The sequence below is a fragment of the Python bivittatus genome, unplaced genomic scaffold (assembly GCF_059951505.1).
Source record: "Python bivittatus isolate LINGU-HERP-01145 unplaced genomic scaffold, Pbiv_v1 ctg000570_np1212, whole genome shotgun sequence".
Classification (NCBI taxonomy): Eukaryota; Metazoa; Chordata; class Lepidosauria; order Squamata; family Pythonidae; genus Python; species Python bivittatus.
The window spans coordinates 2,607,295-2,625,271 of NW_028277097.1; the positions used below are offsets into that span (position 1 = coordinate 2,607,295).

Here is a 17,977-nt window from a genome sequence, read left to right on the forward strand (position 1 = left end):
TAAAAATTGATAATCTGGTTGGCAAATGGCTAGATGGAACATGTAGGCAGGAGGGGGGATTTAAATTCTACTAAAAGTTATAGGAGATGTCTGTGAGGGCCTTTCCTTTCCTTTCCTTTCCTTTCCTTTCCTTTCCTTTCCTTTCCTTTCCTTTCCTTTCCTTTCCTTTCCTTTCCTTTCCTTTCCTTTCCTTTCCTTTCCTTTCCTTTCCTTTCCTTTCCTTTCCTTTCCTTTCCTTTCCTTTCCTTTCGCACTTAAAACCTTAAGCTCTGTAAATATTTTTTCTCTCCAATATTTCTAAAGTAAATAAAATCCCCCTCCCACACTGGACACTTCATTTTAGTTAATGTTCATCCTGCCCATAATCTTGTGGGTTTCTGAAAGCTAGTGTTCATTCCTGGTAGATTTCCTCTAGGGTAAAAATCCAAAATCAGGTCTCACAGGAAATCCATGAGGAATTCTTTTATATACTTAATCTGTAAACAAGAGATTGCAATCCTTTCCCAACTGTATCCACCCTGTTTCTTGATTCTCTTTGTGGCCTAAATCATCCACAAAGAAGAATAAAGAGAGAACTTCGTTTGGATGTGAAGATGAGAGAGAATTCAAACAAGATCAGCATCTTCAGCACAACCAGGAAGAAAGAGGAAATAAAAGTTTGGTCCCATCTACTCTGCTGAAAATCAACATCACTTTGGATCTCTCTTAATGATCACCAAGTGGAAACTTTTCCATCAGGCTCCCTCACCCATTTCTTTGTCACCTAGCTGTGACTTTATGTGACCTTATGAACTATTTGAGTTGGTTTTTTGTGCTCTCTCTCTCTCTCTCCCTCCCTCTCTCTCTCTCTCTTTCCTTTTTGTCATCTTCTCAGTTATAAGGTTGGGGACAAAAATTAACTTTAAAAATTGATTGGTGAGTCATGCTGGGAGATTTTCCTCCTGAAAAATGAGGTAATATGCTTCAAATAAAATCAGTTCCCATGACACTGATTTTGGTGTGTGTATCATCTTGCCCAGAGGCCTTGTGTACAGGGAGTGCTGCATAGCATTTGCTGGCATCTACTCTTAATTTCTCATTACTGCTTGAGTCATCCTAAAGTGGATCCAAATAACTGACTGAACATTTTAACATGCTTCTCTTTATTTTATTGATTGACAGTCCTAAGGATGAGCTAAATATTCTTTTCCCTTTCCACCTGTCCACCCTTACTCTGTTACGTAAAATATGCCAACTTCTTCTTTTTTTCCTGAAACAAAAGGAGAGAAAATTGTGCTTCAAATGGCCATTAAAAGGTCAGTGCTTTTATATCTTTTGAGCCTTTGTGGAAAGTTTATTGGTTCCAGCTGCGAAAATCTGTGGGATACATTGGATCTCCTAAAGGAACCTAGATGATGAATGATTTTGGTATTTAGTATTTCTATATGTTTGCTTTTTATTTTAAATTAGGAACTTAATCAACATGGAACATCTGCAACTAGATCACGAGGGTTTTCTTTTACTCAAAAGGAGCCATTGGAGACTGCCAACTTGTTTAATTTAAAGAGAATGTAAAACCAACCAACCAACCATATTTTACATAACAGTCCATCCTTCCCTCCCTCCCTCCCTCCCTCCCTCCCTCCCTCCCTCCCTTTCTTCTTTCTTTTCTGATGAAAATTGCCACATAAGAGGTACTGTTCCCATTGTAGGGGTGGAAATAATATAGGGACATCTATAGGGAGATTTGCTGTAGGGAGAATGTGTTTTGGGTCCCATCTGCCACCATTCCTGTGCCTGTTAAGTGAATCAAGTGGATCTCATAATGGCATTTGAATTTTATTTTTTTAACACGTTGAGAGATATGATTATGGATCTCCAATATCATGTACATTTATTATAGGCCAGATTATTTCTAGTAAGACTCTTTCTTGTACTGAAAAATTGATCGTACTATAGTTAGGTAGATGCCTTCAGGATAGGCCTTTTTCTTAATGACTGTGTGGATAAATGCCTTGTATGACTATTTTTTTTTCCAGATCTGTACAGTACTGAAAGAGATATAACATTTAGCGCTAAATTCTTAAGAAGAGGAAAAAGTGACTGTTGAGAAAAATGATTTACTTCTTTGCAGCATAAATGCAGCATAAGTGAATGTATTCATCATTTCTTCTGATTTCTGCTCTTCCGCTGTCTTGAGTTTAACTAAAAATAACTTGTTCCAAGTAGTTCACAGAACTCATTTCTTGCTATTTTATTACTGACTGTTCTAAAAGTAGTTCCAAACCATTTAGTCAAGGATGTTCCTCAAGGCTCCATAACCATGACCACGTTAACTAAAAAGGAAAAAGATGTGCCTCGTTTGTTCCAACTCATGCTAGGCATTTATAAAAAGACATTTGATGGATTTTCACCTGATTTTCTGTATTCCTATTTTGTTGAAAACTGAGTTTCTGAAAAAATACTAGTTTTCTTGGCTTCTAGTATAATGCTGTTCTACCAAAGATTCATTCAAACTATATATGCAGAGGAAACATAGTTTTATGAAAAGGTACAGGCACCCCTGATTAAATTGTAAGTTTCTAAACAGAAGTTGACACAACCTCTACATAGTACAAAGTTAAACATGACATCCTTCTGCAAATTTAAATGCATACTTACTATTTATGTGCAGTTGTTTACAGGTTCCAAATAAGAAAATAGTTAATATGGCAGGTGTTGAAGTCTCGACACCCTTTCTGTCAGTTCTTTTTAATGCTTCTTTTGGCAGAAATAATAGTTTCTAAATCTTTCTGGTTTTGCATTTGGATTTTTCCTCCATTTTTCCATAGTTTCAAAATATTTTAAGGTCTCCTTGTATGCACTGCTTGTTTGAGACCTCCCACAGATTTTCAATAATATTCAAGACTGGGGAATATGAAGACATTCCAAAACTTTGATGTATATTTTTTCCTGTGAGTACTTCATGGCTGATAGGGAGGTATGCTTCAAATCATTGTCTTCTGGAAATATCCAACCTCTTTTCAGCTTCAGGAAATATTGATTTTTGTCAAAGGAGGTACAGACAGTCCTCTACTTATGAACAGGTTACACTCCAAGAGGCTACTCGTCAGTCCATTTTGTTCATAAGTCCAACCAAGTATAAAACACTCAGCCTCCCAATGTGTAATGGTGCTGCCAAGTGTACGTATGCAGCACTCATAAACTAACCCTTTCCTGCCTTCTCCCACCTTCCAGGACCTTCTAGGTTGGAGTTGCGGACAGCAAAAATTCATAACTCAAAAGTTCATAAGTAGAGGACTGTCTGTATTATAAGTACTGTACTGACTGAAGGGATGTCATTCAGATTATTGCGCTTGCCATAATCACTGTTTTCTTATTTTGAATAGGTAACAACTGTCCATAAATAGTAGCATGCATTCAGTTTTATAAAAAGATATCACATTTACCTTTGTTTGATGTACAGGTTTTGTCAACTTCCATTTATGTAGAGATTCATTGAAATGTACAATTTTATTAGGGGTGCCTAAACTTTTGTGTACAACTGTATGATGAAAGAAAGGCAAGCTTAAAATGTATCAAAATAAATAATTCAAAGTACAGTGAAACTTACTGTGTTAATCTAAGACTGCTTAGAAATGTGTCTCCCAAAACAATAATTAACAAGTATAAGCAAGTCATTGTGTTTCTTGGCTTCATACATGTGTTGGGTAAAAAATAATTCAGAAGAAATTGCAAGTGTAGTTAATGGGGCAGTTTAATTGGCATCTGCACAGCCTGAAGGATAACCCAACAACTTTTTGTTGTTGTTGTTTTATGAAAAAGCACTCAGAGCTGTGTGTAATGTCAAGCACATAAATGACATAAATGGGGAAATCATTCTGACCTTATTTTTTTGCAAATACGTATTGTATACATGTAATACACAATGTCTTCTTGTCTGGATTTTTTTGCTTATATTTTACCTCTGTTAACTACCTAATCTACATATTTACTACATACTATATCTACATACTGGAAAATGTTACTCAATGCCTAGGACTGGCTTTTTGACTATTCCTCCTCTGAAATCAGATACATTTTATATTCTATTGTGAGCAGTAGATTGCATAATTTGACTAAGTGAAAAGCCTTTATTTAAGTGTTGAGATCCTGAAGATAGAAGAAGCAAGTTCAAATATTTCCCATGCTGCAATGAAAGTAGACACATCATATTTGGGCTGCAAAAACCTGGATGACCATGAGAGCAAAGAGTATTCATCCAGATTTTTGGAGTTCAGGTATGTACATACTTAATAGTCAAATTGTCCGGGCAACAATGCTGAGGAAGCTTTGCTGCCACATGGAGTGAAATGGCCATAAAATACCTTGGTATTGATCTTCTGGAGCCAACTACTAAGTATGTACAGCAAACCTAGGCTATCTCTATTCCATGAATCCCCTAAGTTCATATATGGTATGCCTGATGGAACAGATTGGGCACTGTTATCTGAGGTGGTAGCATCTCTAGGACCTGCTGGCTCATAACCATATTTTCAGCATTATGGTCTCAGAAGGCAAGTAGATTCTAGGGAATCACTGCAGGAGTGGATTTTAAAGAAAGCCAGGATCTACACACTGCTTAGGGCCTTTAAAAGCAACATTTCATGGTGAGACAGATGTTATTATAAAGAATGCAGCACAAATATACTAAGATAATTGTTGCTAAATCAGTGAGTAGTCACATTATTACATTTTTGACAAGCTGTAAAAAGATCACTTTTAGAACAGAGGTCCCCAACCCCTGGGCCATGGACCGGTACCAGTCTGTGGTCTGTTAGGAACTGGGCCGCACAGCAGGAGGTGAGCAGTGGGTGAGCGAGCGAAGCTTCATCGTATTTACAGCCGCTCCCCATTGCTCGCATTACCACCTGAGCTCTGCTTCCTGTCAGATCAGCGGCGACATGAGATTCTCATAGGAGCGTGAACCCTACTGTGAACTCTGCATGCGAGGGATCTAGGTTCCGCGCTCCTTATGAGAATCTAATGCCTGATGATCTGAGGTGGAGCTGAGGCGGTGATGCTAGCACTGGGGAGGGTTGAAGTCAGAATCTGACACTTATTGTACTCCGCGCATGGCCTGCCCATTATTTTATTTACCACTTTATTTGCCTCTTTCCCGCACTGAGCACTTGTCTCAGTCACAGTTTTGGTGAGCCCAAATATAATAATAATAAATAAAAATAAAGTGCACAATAAATGTAATGCACTTGAATCATCCCGAAACCATCCCCCCCCGGTCTGTGGAAAAATTGTCTCCCATGAAACTGGTCCCTGGTGCCAAAAAGGTTGGGGACCACCGTTTTAGAAGACATTATAGAAACCATGTTTTGTGGTTACCTATATAAGCACATATGCCTTTTTACGAAGATTACCGTAGCAAAAGGGACATATGCTATCTTGTGGAAATGCATGATTCTTTCTTCTGTTCCACCCCCACAGCCTGTGTTATCTCAACATGTAGGGAAGATGGAGGGACAACCTTAATGTTTTTTCCTCCCAATCAGTATTGTTGCTGGATCCCTAACTAATATTTAAAGCAGGATGTTCTGACTCATTCAGCTGTTGGACTTCTATCAAGCATTCTAAAAACTGAAATGGAACTTCTAGGGCTCCTGATACAAGAAGCTTCTTACTGGGTGTATCATCCATGTATTTGAATCTGGTTGCTTCTATTATTTCTGTGAAAAACTGTTGAGCAACAGGGACAATTGGAGAACTTTAAGGGACACCATATCATAAGTCTTTTGGAGATGATGAACAGCCACCCATTACTACTAATTTGTAGATGTGCCTGAAGCCAGATTAGAATCTCCAGTCACCTTTATCACACATTGCAAAAGACATATACTAGAATTAACTGATGTTTAAGTCCCACGTAACTCAGCTTGCTGTTTTTCTTCAGTTTAAATTATGGATAAATCTATTATCCTTGGTATTGCCATGTCTACATAATAGGAAGGCATCAGCCCAGCTTCTGAGTATATAGATATAGCTGCTTTAATTATGTTTTCTAAAAATGGAAGCTAAATATTCTATTGTCAAATTATGATTTCTTGAGAAAAGTCAGATTTCTGGTTAATACCCTTCATTGACTAAGATGCTTATAGGTCTCTTAAAGCTACCAGATTAGTACGAAAGCACAGTAATATGTAGACCAAAGAGATGAGATCACATAAGGATTCAAAACTGATTCAAAATGTTCAGTGCTGCATAAGAGTTGAAATAGCTACCGGTAATTAAGCAAGCTGCTTGGAACCATTGACTAAAATACTCCTAACTGGATTGGACTGAAGAGTTTCTGTGGCCAGAAAGTAATAGTCTGGCAGTAGTGCTAATTAAATCCGTGTCCTGAAACTGACAAGGTGGTAACCAAGCAGCATCCAACAATTGTGACTTAATACATTAAACTGTATAAACTATTTCAGGGCAAGGTTAAGTATCTTGTCCGTTCTATAAGGTTCCGTGAAGTCATATGTAGAATGTAACAGCTTGTCTAAGGAGGGGTTTTGCCCTCAAATGTAATGAAATTCCTTGAGGAAATGTTCCCAAGGTCTGTAGATGAATGGAGCACCAAGCCTGAGAATAATAAAGGAAATTGACCACTCTATGCTGGGTATTCTCTTGTTAGCCGTTGTTGATGTTGCTGTCTCCATGTGTAAGCCCAGGCCAGTTTTTCCCATTCTCCTCCCAAAGGAGCTTTTGAAAAGTCCTGGTTTTGTGTAATTCAGTCAGATATCAATATTTCCTAGACCACCGCTTACTAAACCATTGTAAGTCACTACACAGGAAGCACTAAAGCTGTAGCATCCTATACAGAGTCAGTATTATTAAATGACCCTTGAAGTAGGCCATTTTCAAAAACTCCCTCAAGGCAGCTTATGAGGGGGAAAAACATAGGGGTGAAAGAAGTTTGGCAGTAAAAGTATAATAAAATATTGATAAATTTGACACACATCCATAGTTAGAACTTGCAACATTATATTAAAATAAGATAGTTACAATTAATAATCCAGTGCAGAACAAGAAATCATGAGTAAGTTTGAGAGAACAAATGGATCTTTGGGCCTGTCTTCACTGGTAGGAATGGGTCTTATCTTTAGTTCTGTGCTGACTGGTATGAGTCCTTCAAGCAGCTTGGTTTAAAGTTAGAAGATGCCTTTTAGAAGCTGCATGTTCTAGTTGCCTTGTTCCCTCTGACACTTGGGAGACAACAGCATTTTGCACAAACTGAATTTTCCAGGAAGTATTCGAAAGTAATCCTACATCGAATGCATTACAGCCTTCTACTGTGGACTTCATTTGTGTATGATTTACTGAAATCAAGGGGCACAACTGGTGTAGCTTCCATTTGTAAAATATATTCCTGGCCACTACCATGACCTAAGTTTCCCCAGTTACCATGTAACTAAGTGGCAAAGTTGGTCTTGCGACTCCATCTAAAATTAATTGTAAATTTCTGTCTATATTATTCATTCTTTGTACCATCGTACCTTCATCTTACCTAGATTATATCATAGTTTGTTTTATCCAATCCATCTGAAACACTGATTTGAGATCCACAGCCTCCATAGGGTGATTGGATGGAAATGAAAGTGATAAAACTGATTCTGGGGTTTGAAAAATAGGCTTAGGTAAAAATGGGCAGCTGAAGATTAATTTTGAGGGGACTGAGGCATCTTATTGATGCTTATGAACATGGATCTATGCAAGACTGGAAAGTCAGACTATAGGTGCGTGCTACTTCTTCAGTTCCCTTTTAATTGATACTGCTTCTGATGGTGCAACTCATGGGCCTCCATTCCTTACTGTGATGGTGCCAAAGCAATGAAACATGCTCTGTGATGTCACAATGCATGCTTTGCCCTTTTGTACTTGTGTTGTGATATCACATGTATCTACATAAGGGGCAGAGTTCACTTTTAAACATCTGGGCACCCATGTTGTTGTCTGCCCTCGTGTGGGTCCCCTTGCTGCACAAGTACTTTTTTGGAAGGTTGCTGATCATCAGAAAGGTTTTGAGCTGGACAGCGATGGCAAATCATCTGGATTTCATATCCCCACCATTTAGAACTTCTAAAGGCTAAATCAGTTATTGGGTGTTTTCTGAAAAAATTAAGGGTTCTTATATGTATTTAAAGGCTAGCAAAAACCACTTCTTCTTAAGCAATGTCCTAAATAAATATTCCCAGTCAGAGCAAGTGATAGTTCCTAGCCAACCTGTACTAATGTTAAAAAAGCCTAGGTGGATTGGATATGATTAGTATTTGGGAGACCACCAGGACAATGTAGGGCTGTAGCTAGGCTAGGAAGTTGGAAAAAACATTCTTGGAGAAAGCAGTGGCAAACCACTGCCATATGTCATCAAGATAACAACATAAGATGTGTTCAAGTTGTTATCAGGAGCTGATTTTGACTCCAGGCTTTTTAGTACCATCAAAAATCAGGAGTCTGGTAGTCCCTTTTCAGACTAACACATTTTTTTAAAAAAAGCATAAGTTTTTGTGTATATAGAAGAGCCATCATCTGTCAGCAACACCCCTTTATTCATAGGATAAACAGGTCAGACTTTGTGCAAAAGAATTTATGGACTCATTTATGGACACCAGACTCCTGATTTTTCACTACCATAGTATAACATGCCTCTCCTCCTATAGTACTACCAGTAATTCACTTACAAAAAGTCTGATAGTTGAATATCTAATTTCTGTCTTCAAAATATAAGAAAATGGTGGGTTGGTTTATTACATTTTAAACCAAATAGATTAAAATATATATTTATATTGGGACTTTCGGGGAAGAAGTGGTGAACTGAAGATGACTGCAGTGGAATGAAGAGCTGGTGAGTAGACCAGCTGTTCCTAATTCCTCTGGACAAGGAGAGACGTTGAGATTGCTCACAAGTGCTCCACACAGTTGCTCCTTAGAGCTCTGGGAGATGAGGAAATAGCCATCTTGCTAAAACCACAGTCAGTGCCTTTAAGGACACTGGGTTTGCATAATTTTTTCTAATCACTTTCAGAAATTGCTTGTTAACTGCTTTTCTGCTATTAGGAACCTTTATATTGACAAATTTGAAAACACCAGATGAGTTTCCTGCAATCCTTAGTGAAAGAAGTTTTAAATACAAGTTTAAGGACTTAAAAATGTTGGGCGGGAGAATAAACAGCAAATGGGTGACTAGAACTTTGATTTTGGAAAGTTACAATGGACTAAGGGTCCAGATGGATTTGAAATAAGATTTTGGCATTAATTATAAGAATCCTTCCTGTTGGAAAATGCTTTTGTTTTGAATTCTTTTAAAAAATGATAGGATGAGACATTGAAGGTTGGACACTAGAGGAACTAGAAGGAACTAAAGATTAAATAAGAAGAACACTTACATTTACTAAAACAGAATGAAGCACAATATTTTAACGTTGGACATACTGAAGGATATTTTTGAACAACGAGCACAGAAATTAATTTTAAGAGTGCCTGCCTCTATAGATAGACTGTGTTTAAAAGATGTTATGGAAGAGGAACAAGTTTTATTTGATAAGATTGAGGCTGATCTGAAAATGGATTTAAAAATTATAGGCTACAAGAATAATATGAAAAAAGATGCTACACTAGACATACAAAAGAAACCAGCTGATGTCTTTATAATTAAAAAGGATATACAAATAACAAACCAAGAGAGTGACCTGGATAACTTTCCTATGATTTACAAAAGAGCTTGTTAAAGCTTTGAAGAATTTTGTGAGAAGGGACAAAGAAAAAATGAAAAGAAATCAAGTTCTAGGACATTATTTCAAGGGACTAAAGATCAAGATTGTTAAAAGTAAAAGGAAGGAATATAAAAGTTTTTTTTTAATCAAGGTTAAAATAGATAGGTTGTTATTTATGGTAACTCTCAGTGGACTTTTTGATCAGGACTACAACGACAAGGCTTTAAGGATTTGTTTATAGTAAGAGATGGGATATGGGAACAAGAGGTCATTTGTTGTATTTTAAGAGAAGGTAATAAGTTAGTAAAATTGTTTATACTTCTTGTGATGAAGGGGGGAGTCATTTCTTTATATGTTTCTCTTCTTTTTCTTTACTAGGTTCTTATTCCTTTCTTTTCTATTTTTCTTTCTATTTTTCTTTTTTTCTACACCTTCTATTTTTTCTTTTTCTTTTATTTTTTTTAGTTTGTATTAGTTTTTATCTTTGCAATTGTAATTTTTAATAAAATGATGTATACTGTATGTGTGTGTGTATAAAATATGCTCTTTTTATTTAATAATACTTAATATTAGGCCTTGGCTAGAGATTTGCATTAATGGAAAGATTTGTTTGTAGTCTTGTCCATCTGAATCCCGTTATAACCCAACTGCTCCTTAGAACAGTTATTATTTACAACAGGGATGGGAACTTGTAGCCCTTGAAATATTGCAGACCTCCACTTCCCATTGTCTGTCACCTTTGCTCATGCTTGCTGAGGCTCCTTGGAATTGTAGTTCAGTAACATCTGATTTAGAGTAAAGCTTGCCAAGAACAGAAGTGGGGATATAAAAAAATGTCTCAGTTATAAAAGATAAGCATAAAGGCTTCCAGCCAAGGTGAACGCCAACACTATAAAATGTTATTTTCCATACTTCTACATTTCTACCTCTGGCACCTTTGTTTTTGTTTCAGAAAGCTATTATATCCTGAAGGAAGCCCGTCCTGTTTAAAAGATTCCATGTAGCTGAAGCCTGGGAGGTTCCCATGTTTAAAAGTTGGCCTTTAACATCTCTGGCAAGAACACTGTTGTCTAGCCCTTTCACTTGGTTCCTGAATTTCCAGAATGATGTTCTTGGCAAATAAACCATTTCTTTTGAGTAAAAGGTTAAGAATGAGTGGAAACTTGATGAAAAGTTAAATGTGCTCTTTGCTGATGGTACTATTGCTGGGTTTTCTGGGAAGCAGTGTTTTGTCTGGTGGCAATGATAGAGGGGAAGGTTTCTAGTTCATGTTATCTGTTCATTAAAACTCCACTTTGTACACACAAAAGGGCAAAAAAGACAAAAGTTCCTATTTCCTTCACTGTGTCTTTGATCACTAGTCATCTAAATGTTTTATAAAATATATTTCTGGCTTAATTATTAGCTAATTAATTGGAAGCCCATATTCAGACCTAAGCATGCAGCATGTTCGTACTTACAATTCTTTTTTTAATTCTTTTCTTTTTTATTCCAGATAATCATAGGAGAGGTCCTTTCGGTATATCACAACTGTTTGCACTCTAATTCATTTGTGCGAAATAACTACATTGCTGCTATTTACAAGGCTCTGGGAACATTCCTTTTTGGTGCAGCTGTTAGCCAATCTTTGACAGACATTGCCAAATACTCTATAGGGAGGCTGAGGCCTCACTTTCTGGACATATGCAGACCGGATTGGCACCGTATCAACTGCAGTGCTGGTTACATTGAAAACTTCAAATGCCTTGGAGACAAAGCAAAGGTTAATGAAGGAAGGTGAGTCTGTTAACATATACATGTGTGTGTGTGTGTATGTGTGTGTGTGTAGTCATGAAAACTATTTTATAACAACATTTTTTGGCAAAAGTGAGCATTTAGCAATTTTGTAAACAGGGCTTACAATGGATGTGATATGCCTCATATCATTTGTTCTCCATTAGCACACAGAAGGTATTGCATATTTTGCTTCCATTAACAAAAACACATTTTCCAGAATTCATTCCATCAACTAGTATGAAATAATTAGCACATGGTATAGCTGCTGCCAGTTCATATGAGATTCTGGTTATAAAGCAACTGAAGCCATGACAAAAGGAAAGTGTAAAACATCTATGATTTGGCAGGTATTATCACTTTGGTCTTTGTCTCTCCCATTTGATGCTTAGACACTATGCAGAGCTGGATAGACTGTAACCTAAGGATTAATGTGTTAATTACAGTACATTTCACATTCCTGAAGTTGCTTTTCTGTGCAGAATCACTCCCTTTGTTTCCTGCTATTCAAGCTGTGAAGGCTGTTGGTATGTAGCTAGAATGGCACCGCCCAGACATAGGAGAAAAGGGATTAGAATTTTTATGGGAATGCCAGGTTTTTCAAAAATATAAAGAAAAAAAATTAAAAAAGCAAAAAACAAAATAGATCCTTTTGATCACAGTTCTTGCAGTTAGGATGGCAATGTGTCACGGTTTAGAAAGAACTAGTCCAGAATGCCATGAAAATCTCAGATTTATGCTTCTTTGGAATATCACAGTCCATTTCCAAAATCTGATAGCAGCTTACAGTTTGGAAAACAAAAGAAATCAGATTACTCCTGGAATGCCCAAACCCATATTTGAATCACGGTTCCTTAAATCTCTAGGTCATTGCCTAGAAATACCAGAGGAACAAATGCTTCTAAATGAATTTATCTTTATTATTGCTGAAAGCATATCACTGTTTTAGCAGGAATTCAGCAGGGAAAGAACATTGCAAGTGAAAGGCTCCTAAATGTTAAAGAATTGCTTTTCCTCTCTAAGCAGAATTATAACTGATTAACCACAACTCAGGGAGTGTTTTGGTGTAAAAACTTAACTGTATTCTATCCACAGAGTATATTGAATGTTGTCACTATTGTGTACTCCTTTTTCCTGTCTGATTTGGTCACTCTTTTTTTTTCTTTTTGAAGCTTGGTTGTTTGCTTGCAGATGTTTAATTACCTGACTAGGTAACATCTTCAGCGTGACTGAGTGTGGGGTTTGCTCCCTGTTTATATGCAGTAGCTTGTCCTGCCAGTGTTGGTGGGGGGTGAGGGTTTTCTCTTTGGTAGTTCCTTGATTACGGTATTGTTTTCTGCTTGATTGTTTGTCTGGTGTTAATCCCTGCTTATCTGGCTTTTGTCTGCTGGAGAGGATGTGTTCTGGTCTTTTTGTTTCCTTCTTAGCTTTCTTATTGTCTCTTTTGAATGGTATGTAAATATAGTTTATTTCTATGTGTCTATTGATGGCTGATTTGTCTGAATGCCAAGTTTCCAGGAATTCCGTAGCAGTTTTGGAATTAGCTTGGTCTATGATGCTCATTGTTTCCCAGTTGAAACTATGGTTGAGTCTGTTCATGTGTTGTGAGATTAAGGAGTTTTCATCATGTCTTCTGACTGCTAGTTGGTGTTCATGGATGCGCTCTGCTAGTCTTCTGCCTGTCTGGCAGTGTTTCCCTTTTCATAGCTTGTATTGGTTGTGCTGTAGTGGATTGAGTGGTCAGGCACTTTTTGATAAAGTTACATGGATATCCATTTTGTTGGAAGATGTTGTATAGGCGGTCTGTTTTCTTTTTCTGGTGTTCTGAGTTGCTGCAGTGCGTTCGTACTTGTCTGAATAATGTTCTTACACAGCTCTTCTTGTGGGGGTTGGGTTGTTACTTCGGTAATGGAGCACTTGGTTCGTGTGGATTGTTTTTCGATAGACTTGCATTTCTAATTTGTCACTGTTTCCTCTGCTGATGAGGATAGCCAGGAAGGGTAGTATGTTGTTTTCTTCTTCCCTTTTGAATGTTATTCCTTTGAAGATGTTGATACTTTAGTTGTTCCTTTTTTTATTATGCTGGTGTTGTCTTCATATAGGATCCATACTTTTGGTTGTATGTGTTGGAATGCTATAGTTTCTAGACACTGCATTATGGTCTCTGCTATGAGTCCTGAGAGTGGTGATCCCATGGGTGTTCCTCTGATTTGTTTGTATATTTGTCCATCAAACTGAAAGTAGGTAGTGAGGCAGAGGTTGATGAGGACCATGATTCTGGGTATTTCAATCTTAGTGTATTTGGCTAGGTTGGATGTGAGGTGTGGTACTGCTGCCATGGATTCTTTCGCTAGTTCTGGATCTGGAGTGCTATGACATCAAATGAAACCATAATTTCATCTTCTTTTATTCTTAGGTCTTTGGTTTTCTGGAGGCACTGTAGTGGGGAGTTGATAGAATATTCGCTCCCCTCTGTGAGATGTCCACAGAACTTTTTTGTAAGTTCTTGGGCTATGTGGTATGTTGGGGAGCATGTTAACAATACAATTGGACAAAGAGATATGTTGGGCTTATGTATTTTTGGGTGTCCATAGCAGTGTGCCAGGATGGGTCCATTGCTTGTCATCAACCACTGTTCTTCTTTTGTGATTTGACCTTTCTTGGTTAGGTTGTTGAGGGTTCTCTTGATCAGGTTGTCTAGTTTCTATAATGGGTTGGCATTTACTGGGATGTAGGTTTTTTTGTCCTCCAGTAATTCATTGGCTGTTTGTATGTATTGTGTACCTAATTACCTAGTCGGAGTCAGGTAATGAAACATCTGCAAGCAAATAACCAAGCCCAGAGAGTACCAAGGACTCCACAGTTCAACCCTGAGTTACATATATTCTCATCTATTGGAATCAATTTCAGTGTCTTTGGAACCTATATTCTTCTCTCCCATTTTTCTCTTCTTCTCCTCACATTCAGAGGAAACTGGCTGCTAGTTCTTTTTCCCTTGTTTATTTTTACTTTCCAGGAAATGCATGGGGTCCTTAGTTAAATCAGATTTCTGTATGGATTGGGAAACATTAAACCTTACATCCTAGTTATTTTGATTAAGGAATTTGCCTCTGTCTTCCTGTATAATTTTTTAAAAAAAACGATAGGTCATATTCTTCATTCCAAAAAAGAAGTAAAATTCAGGAATCAGTTTATTAAAAAGAGCTGTGAAAAGGAAACAGCATTGAAGCTTCTTTTGGAGATGAAGAAATATTTTCATTTGCATATGTTTAAATAAATGATTTGGAAGGCAAAAACACAGAAAAAGGGAAGGCCTCTTTTGAGGGCTTCCCTTGCAGGGTGTAAAATGACTAGGATCCAAAAACAACATCCATCTGCCCCAGAGAGAACTCCTCCCATGATGGATGATTAGATCTGGGATATCCGCCCAGTTTTGGAGGTAAAATTCTGATCTAGAGGTTTTTTCCCTCTTGATTTTTAAAAAATAATGCTGGGCCATTTGGGGGCTGAGGGTTGTTGGACCTTTGTCAACATACAAGTGATTGTGAGTCTTCCAACTCTTTTTTTTAACTGTAAAAAAACAAAACAAAACAGCAGGGAGCTCTATGGAGAGGCTTCCCTTTTAACACTGGCCATGTGTCCATATCAGAAAGATCCTTTGCCTTAGAAAAGGTACAATCCTTCTCACCATCTTAGATTTTTTTTTTTTTTTAAGAAAAGCAAATACTATAGAGATTTCACTCCTGATATGGTTTATCCTGCCTTAGATCCACTGAAAATGAAGTACTTCAATTCAGTCTTACAGTGAAGAGGAGGAAATAACCCAAGGAGTTAGATATGAAAGAGTTAATCCCACCTAAACCTTTCAATTTATTTAATGGGCAAAGTAAGTAAGCTTTAAAAGTAAGCTTTTAAAAATGAGAGGGCCAGCTCCATGTTGTCTTGATTCAATTGTTTTCCATTCTGAGAGAAGAGGGCATCTATTCTCAGACTAGTCCTATGTGTATGTGTGGAATCAATGTTGACTCCTGGCAACTGCCTGGACAAGTCCCTGCAGTTTTCTTGGCAAGATTTGTGAAAGTGGTTTGCCATTGCCTCCTTCCTAGGGCTGAGAGAGAGTGACTGGCCCAAGGTCAGCCAGCTGGCTTCGTGCCTAAGGCAGGACCAGAACTCACAGCCTCCAGGTTTCTAGCTTGGTGCCTTAACCACTAGACCAAATTGGCTCTCTAGACTGGCCCTATCAGGTAAAAAATAGTGCCTTAACTCTGAGGAAGGTTGGAGAATCAGAAGGGAACAGCCATTTGGAGAAAGATGGGCCTAGATGTAAATTAAGATCCTTTTATTGATATTATGGATTGATCTGAAGTGTTTCTTTATAGCCATATATTTTGCTCTGTCTGTATTGTGTGTGCATTTGGATGTGTATTTCTGCCTGGAAAATTAGCTGCAAATTAAAGCCTGCCGGATTCATGATGTTTTCCTTTTCCCCCTCTGTCTTCAACTCCCAGTTAGCACCTTGACCTTAATCTACATAATAAATGGCTTGCGTCTCTTTGGAACTGAGTATCATTCTAATATGGGATTTAGCTATCTTGCACCATGGCCACTCTGCTAGCTACAGAAAAGGGAGGGCTTTTATTCTCTTCCTCCTGAGTGAAGGTGCAGAGAGAGATGTTATGTGTGGATCTGTAAGAATGGAAGGAAAATAATACATTTTTAATTTCATATACTAATGCAAATCAAATGGATATTTGTGTAATAAGACAGAACCAAATGTGAAGAATTGAAAACAAATGATGCTTGGGGACACATGCTTTGCATGTTGAATTTCTCTGTTCCAGTTCCTGGTATCTTCAGTAATTTATATATTTATTTTAAGGATTGACATCCAGTCCTCCAATAAAATTTCCAGTGTGGCTATAAGAATCAGGTAGCAACTGATAGAAGGGGTCATTTTCCTGAGATTCTGCAGAACCACTGCTAGTTGCCATAGACAGTTATCAACTAGGTTTTATTCATTATAAAGCAGCTACACATGTCCATATGATTGGCTTTAAATGAGCGCTTTGGAAAAGTTGACTGCAGCTTTCTGTAATTGATTTTAAAAATGTCTATACCATTCTTTACAAAATGTATCTCAGGGTGTTTCACAAAGTGATTAAAGCACCTATCACAATATTGTAGTGATGTCACCTTCAGTGCATTCTGTGACTAACACGAACAGTGGCTCCTGGCAATATCAGTCATGGGACTAAGCTGAGGTGTAGAAATCCAGCTGATGATGATAATGATGATGATGATGAGTTGGATTTCTCTCCCGCCCATCTCCCCCACAATAGGGGACTCTGGGCGACTTACAAAAAACATTAAAAACTATAAATATATCTAAAACACAAATACATCCAGCATTAAAACAATACTATGCTACCTTTAAAACGGGTCCAAGAACTGGAAAAATGAGAAAATGTTAGGAAAATATGGGAGGAGAGTTGTCCATTGGTTGTGCACCACGTGCAATATCTTTGATATCGTTGTGATTAAGCAAGTAATTGCTGTAGCATGAGATAACTAGAGGACCTAGGGAAGAAAACAAGAAATTAACAAAGGATCTTGATCCATAAAATAGTTCTGTTGTTAATACAGTCTGTCCAGAAATCCTTGCTTGCTGGGGAATTCTGGAGTTGACGTCCATATATTTTAAAGTTGCCAAGTTTGAAAAACACTGCTTTAGATATTCTCTCTTTATAGTAGTTTTATATTATAAATATAATAATATATTATAATATAAATATAATTTATATTATAATATAAAACTAGTATAAGGTAGGTTTTTGTTTTTAATCTGTTCAGTCATGTCCGATTCTCGGAGACTGCTTAGACAAGTCTCTACAGTTTTCTTGGTAAGGTTTTTCAGAAGTGGTGTGCCATTGCCTCCTTCCTAGGGCTGAGAGAAAGTGACTGCCCCAAGGTCACCCATCTGGCTTTGTGCCACTGCGGGACTAGAACTCACAATCTCCTGGTTTCTACTCTTAACCCATTGTTTCTCAACCATGGCAACTTGAAGACATGTGGACTTCAACTCCCAGAATTCCCCAGCCTGCAATTCTGGGAATTGAAGTCCACATGTCTTCAAGTTGCCAAGGTTGAGAAACACTGCCCTAACCACTACACCAAACTGGCTCTCAATAATAAGGTAGTAGTTAATAATAAGGTAGTAGTTTTATAATATTAAATGGATATAGTATGATGCCTGGCGAGATGGTGGTCCTTCCTAAAAGGTATGTGTATCGAGTGGGCTGTTTTTGCAAAAGAATTGGAAAAAATAATGGTTCTTTACCTGTGGCTGGGCCTTCCCCTCTATGCTGTCTAGCCAGATGCTGTGATATTCTTAAAAGTACAGCTCTGTATTTAGTTACTGAATACAGAACAAAGAAATATACTGGCTTATTGCTTTGAAGTTCAGGAGTTGTTCATTG

At 37.6% G+C, this 17,977-nt stretch overlaps 1 protein-coding gene across 4 annotated transcripts in view; it reads left to right on the forward strand.

The window, feature by feature from the left end:
- PLPP1 (phospholipid phosphatase 1) overlaps positions 1–17,977 on the forward strand; it is an 85,945-nt gene that overhangs the window by 27,726 nt on the left and 40,242 nt on the right. For all 4 annotated transcript variants that reach the window (XM_007421339.3, XM_007421340.3, XM_088152842.1 and 1 more), the window contains exon 3: positions 11,224–11,504. In XM_007421339.3, the coding sequence (XP_007421401.1) occupies positions 11,224–11,504 (281 nt within the window). The remainder of the gene's footprint in view (positions 1–11,223; positions 11,505–17,977) is intronic.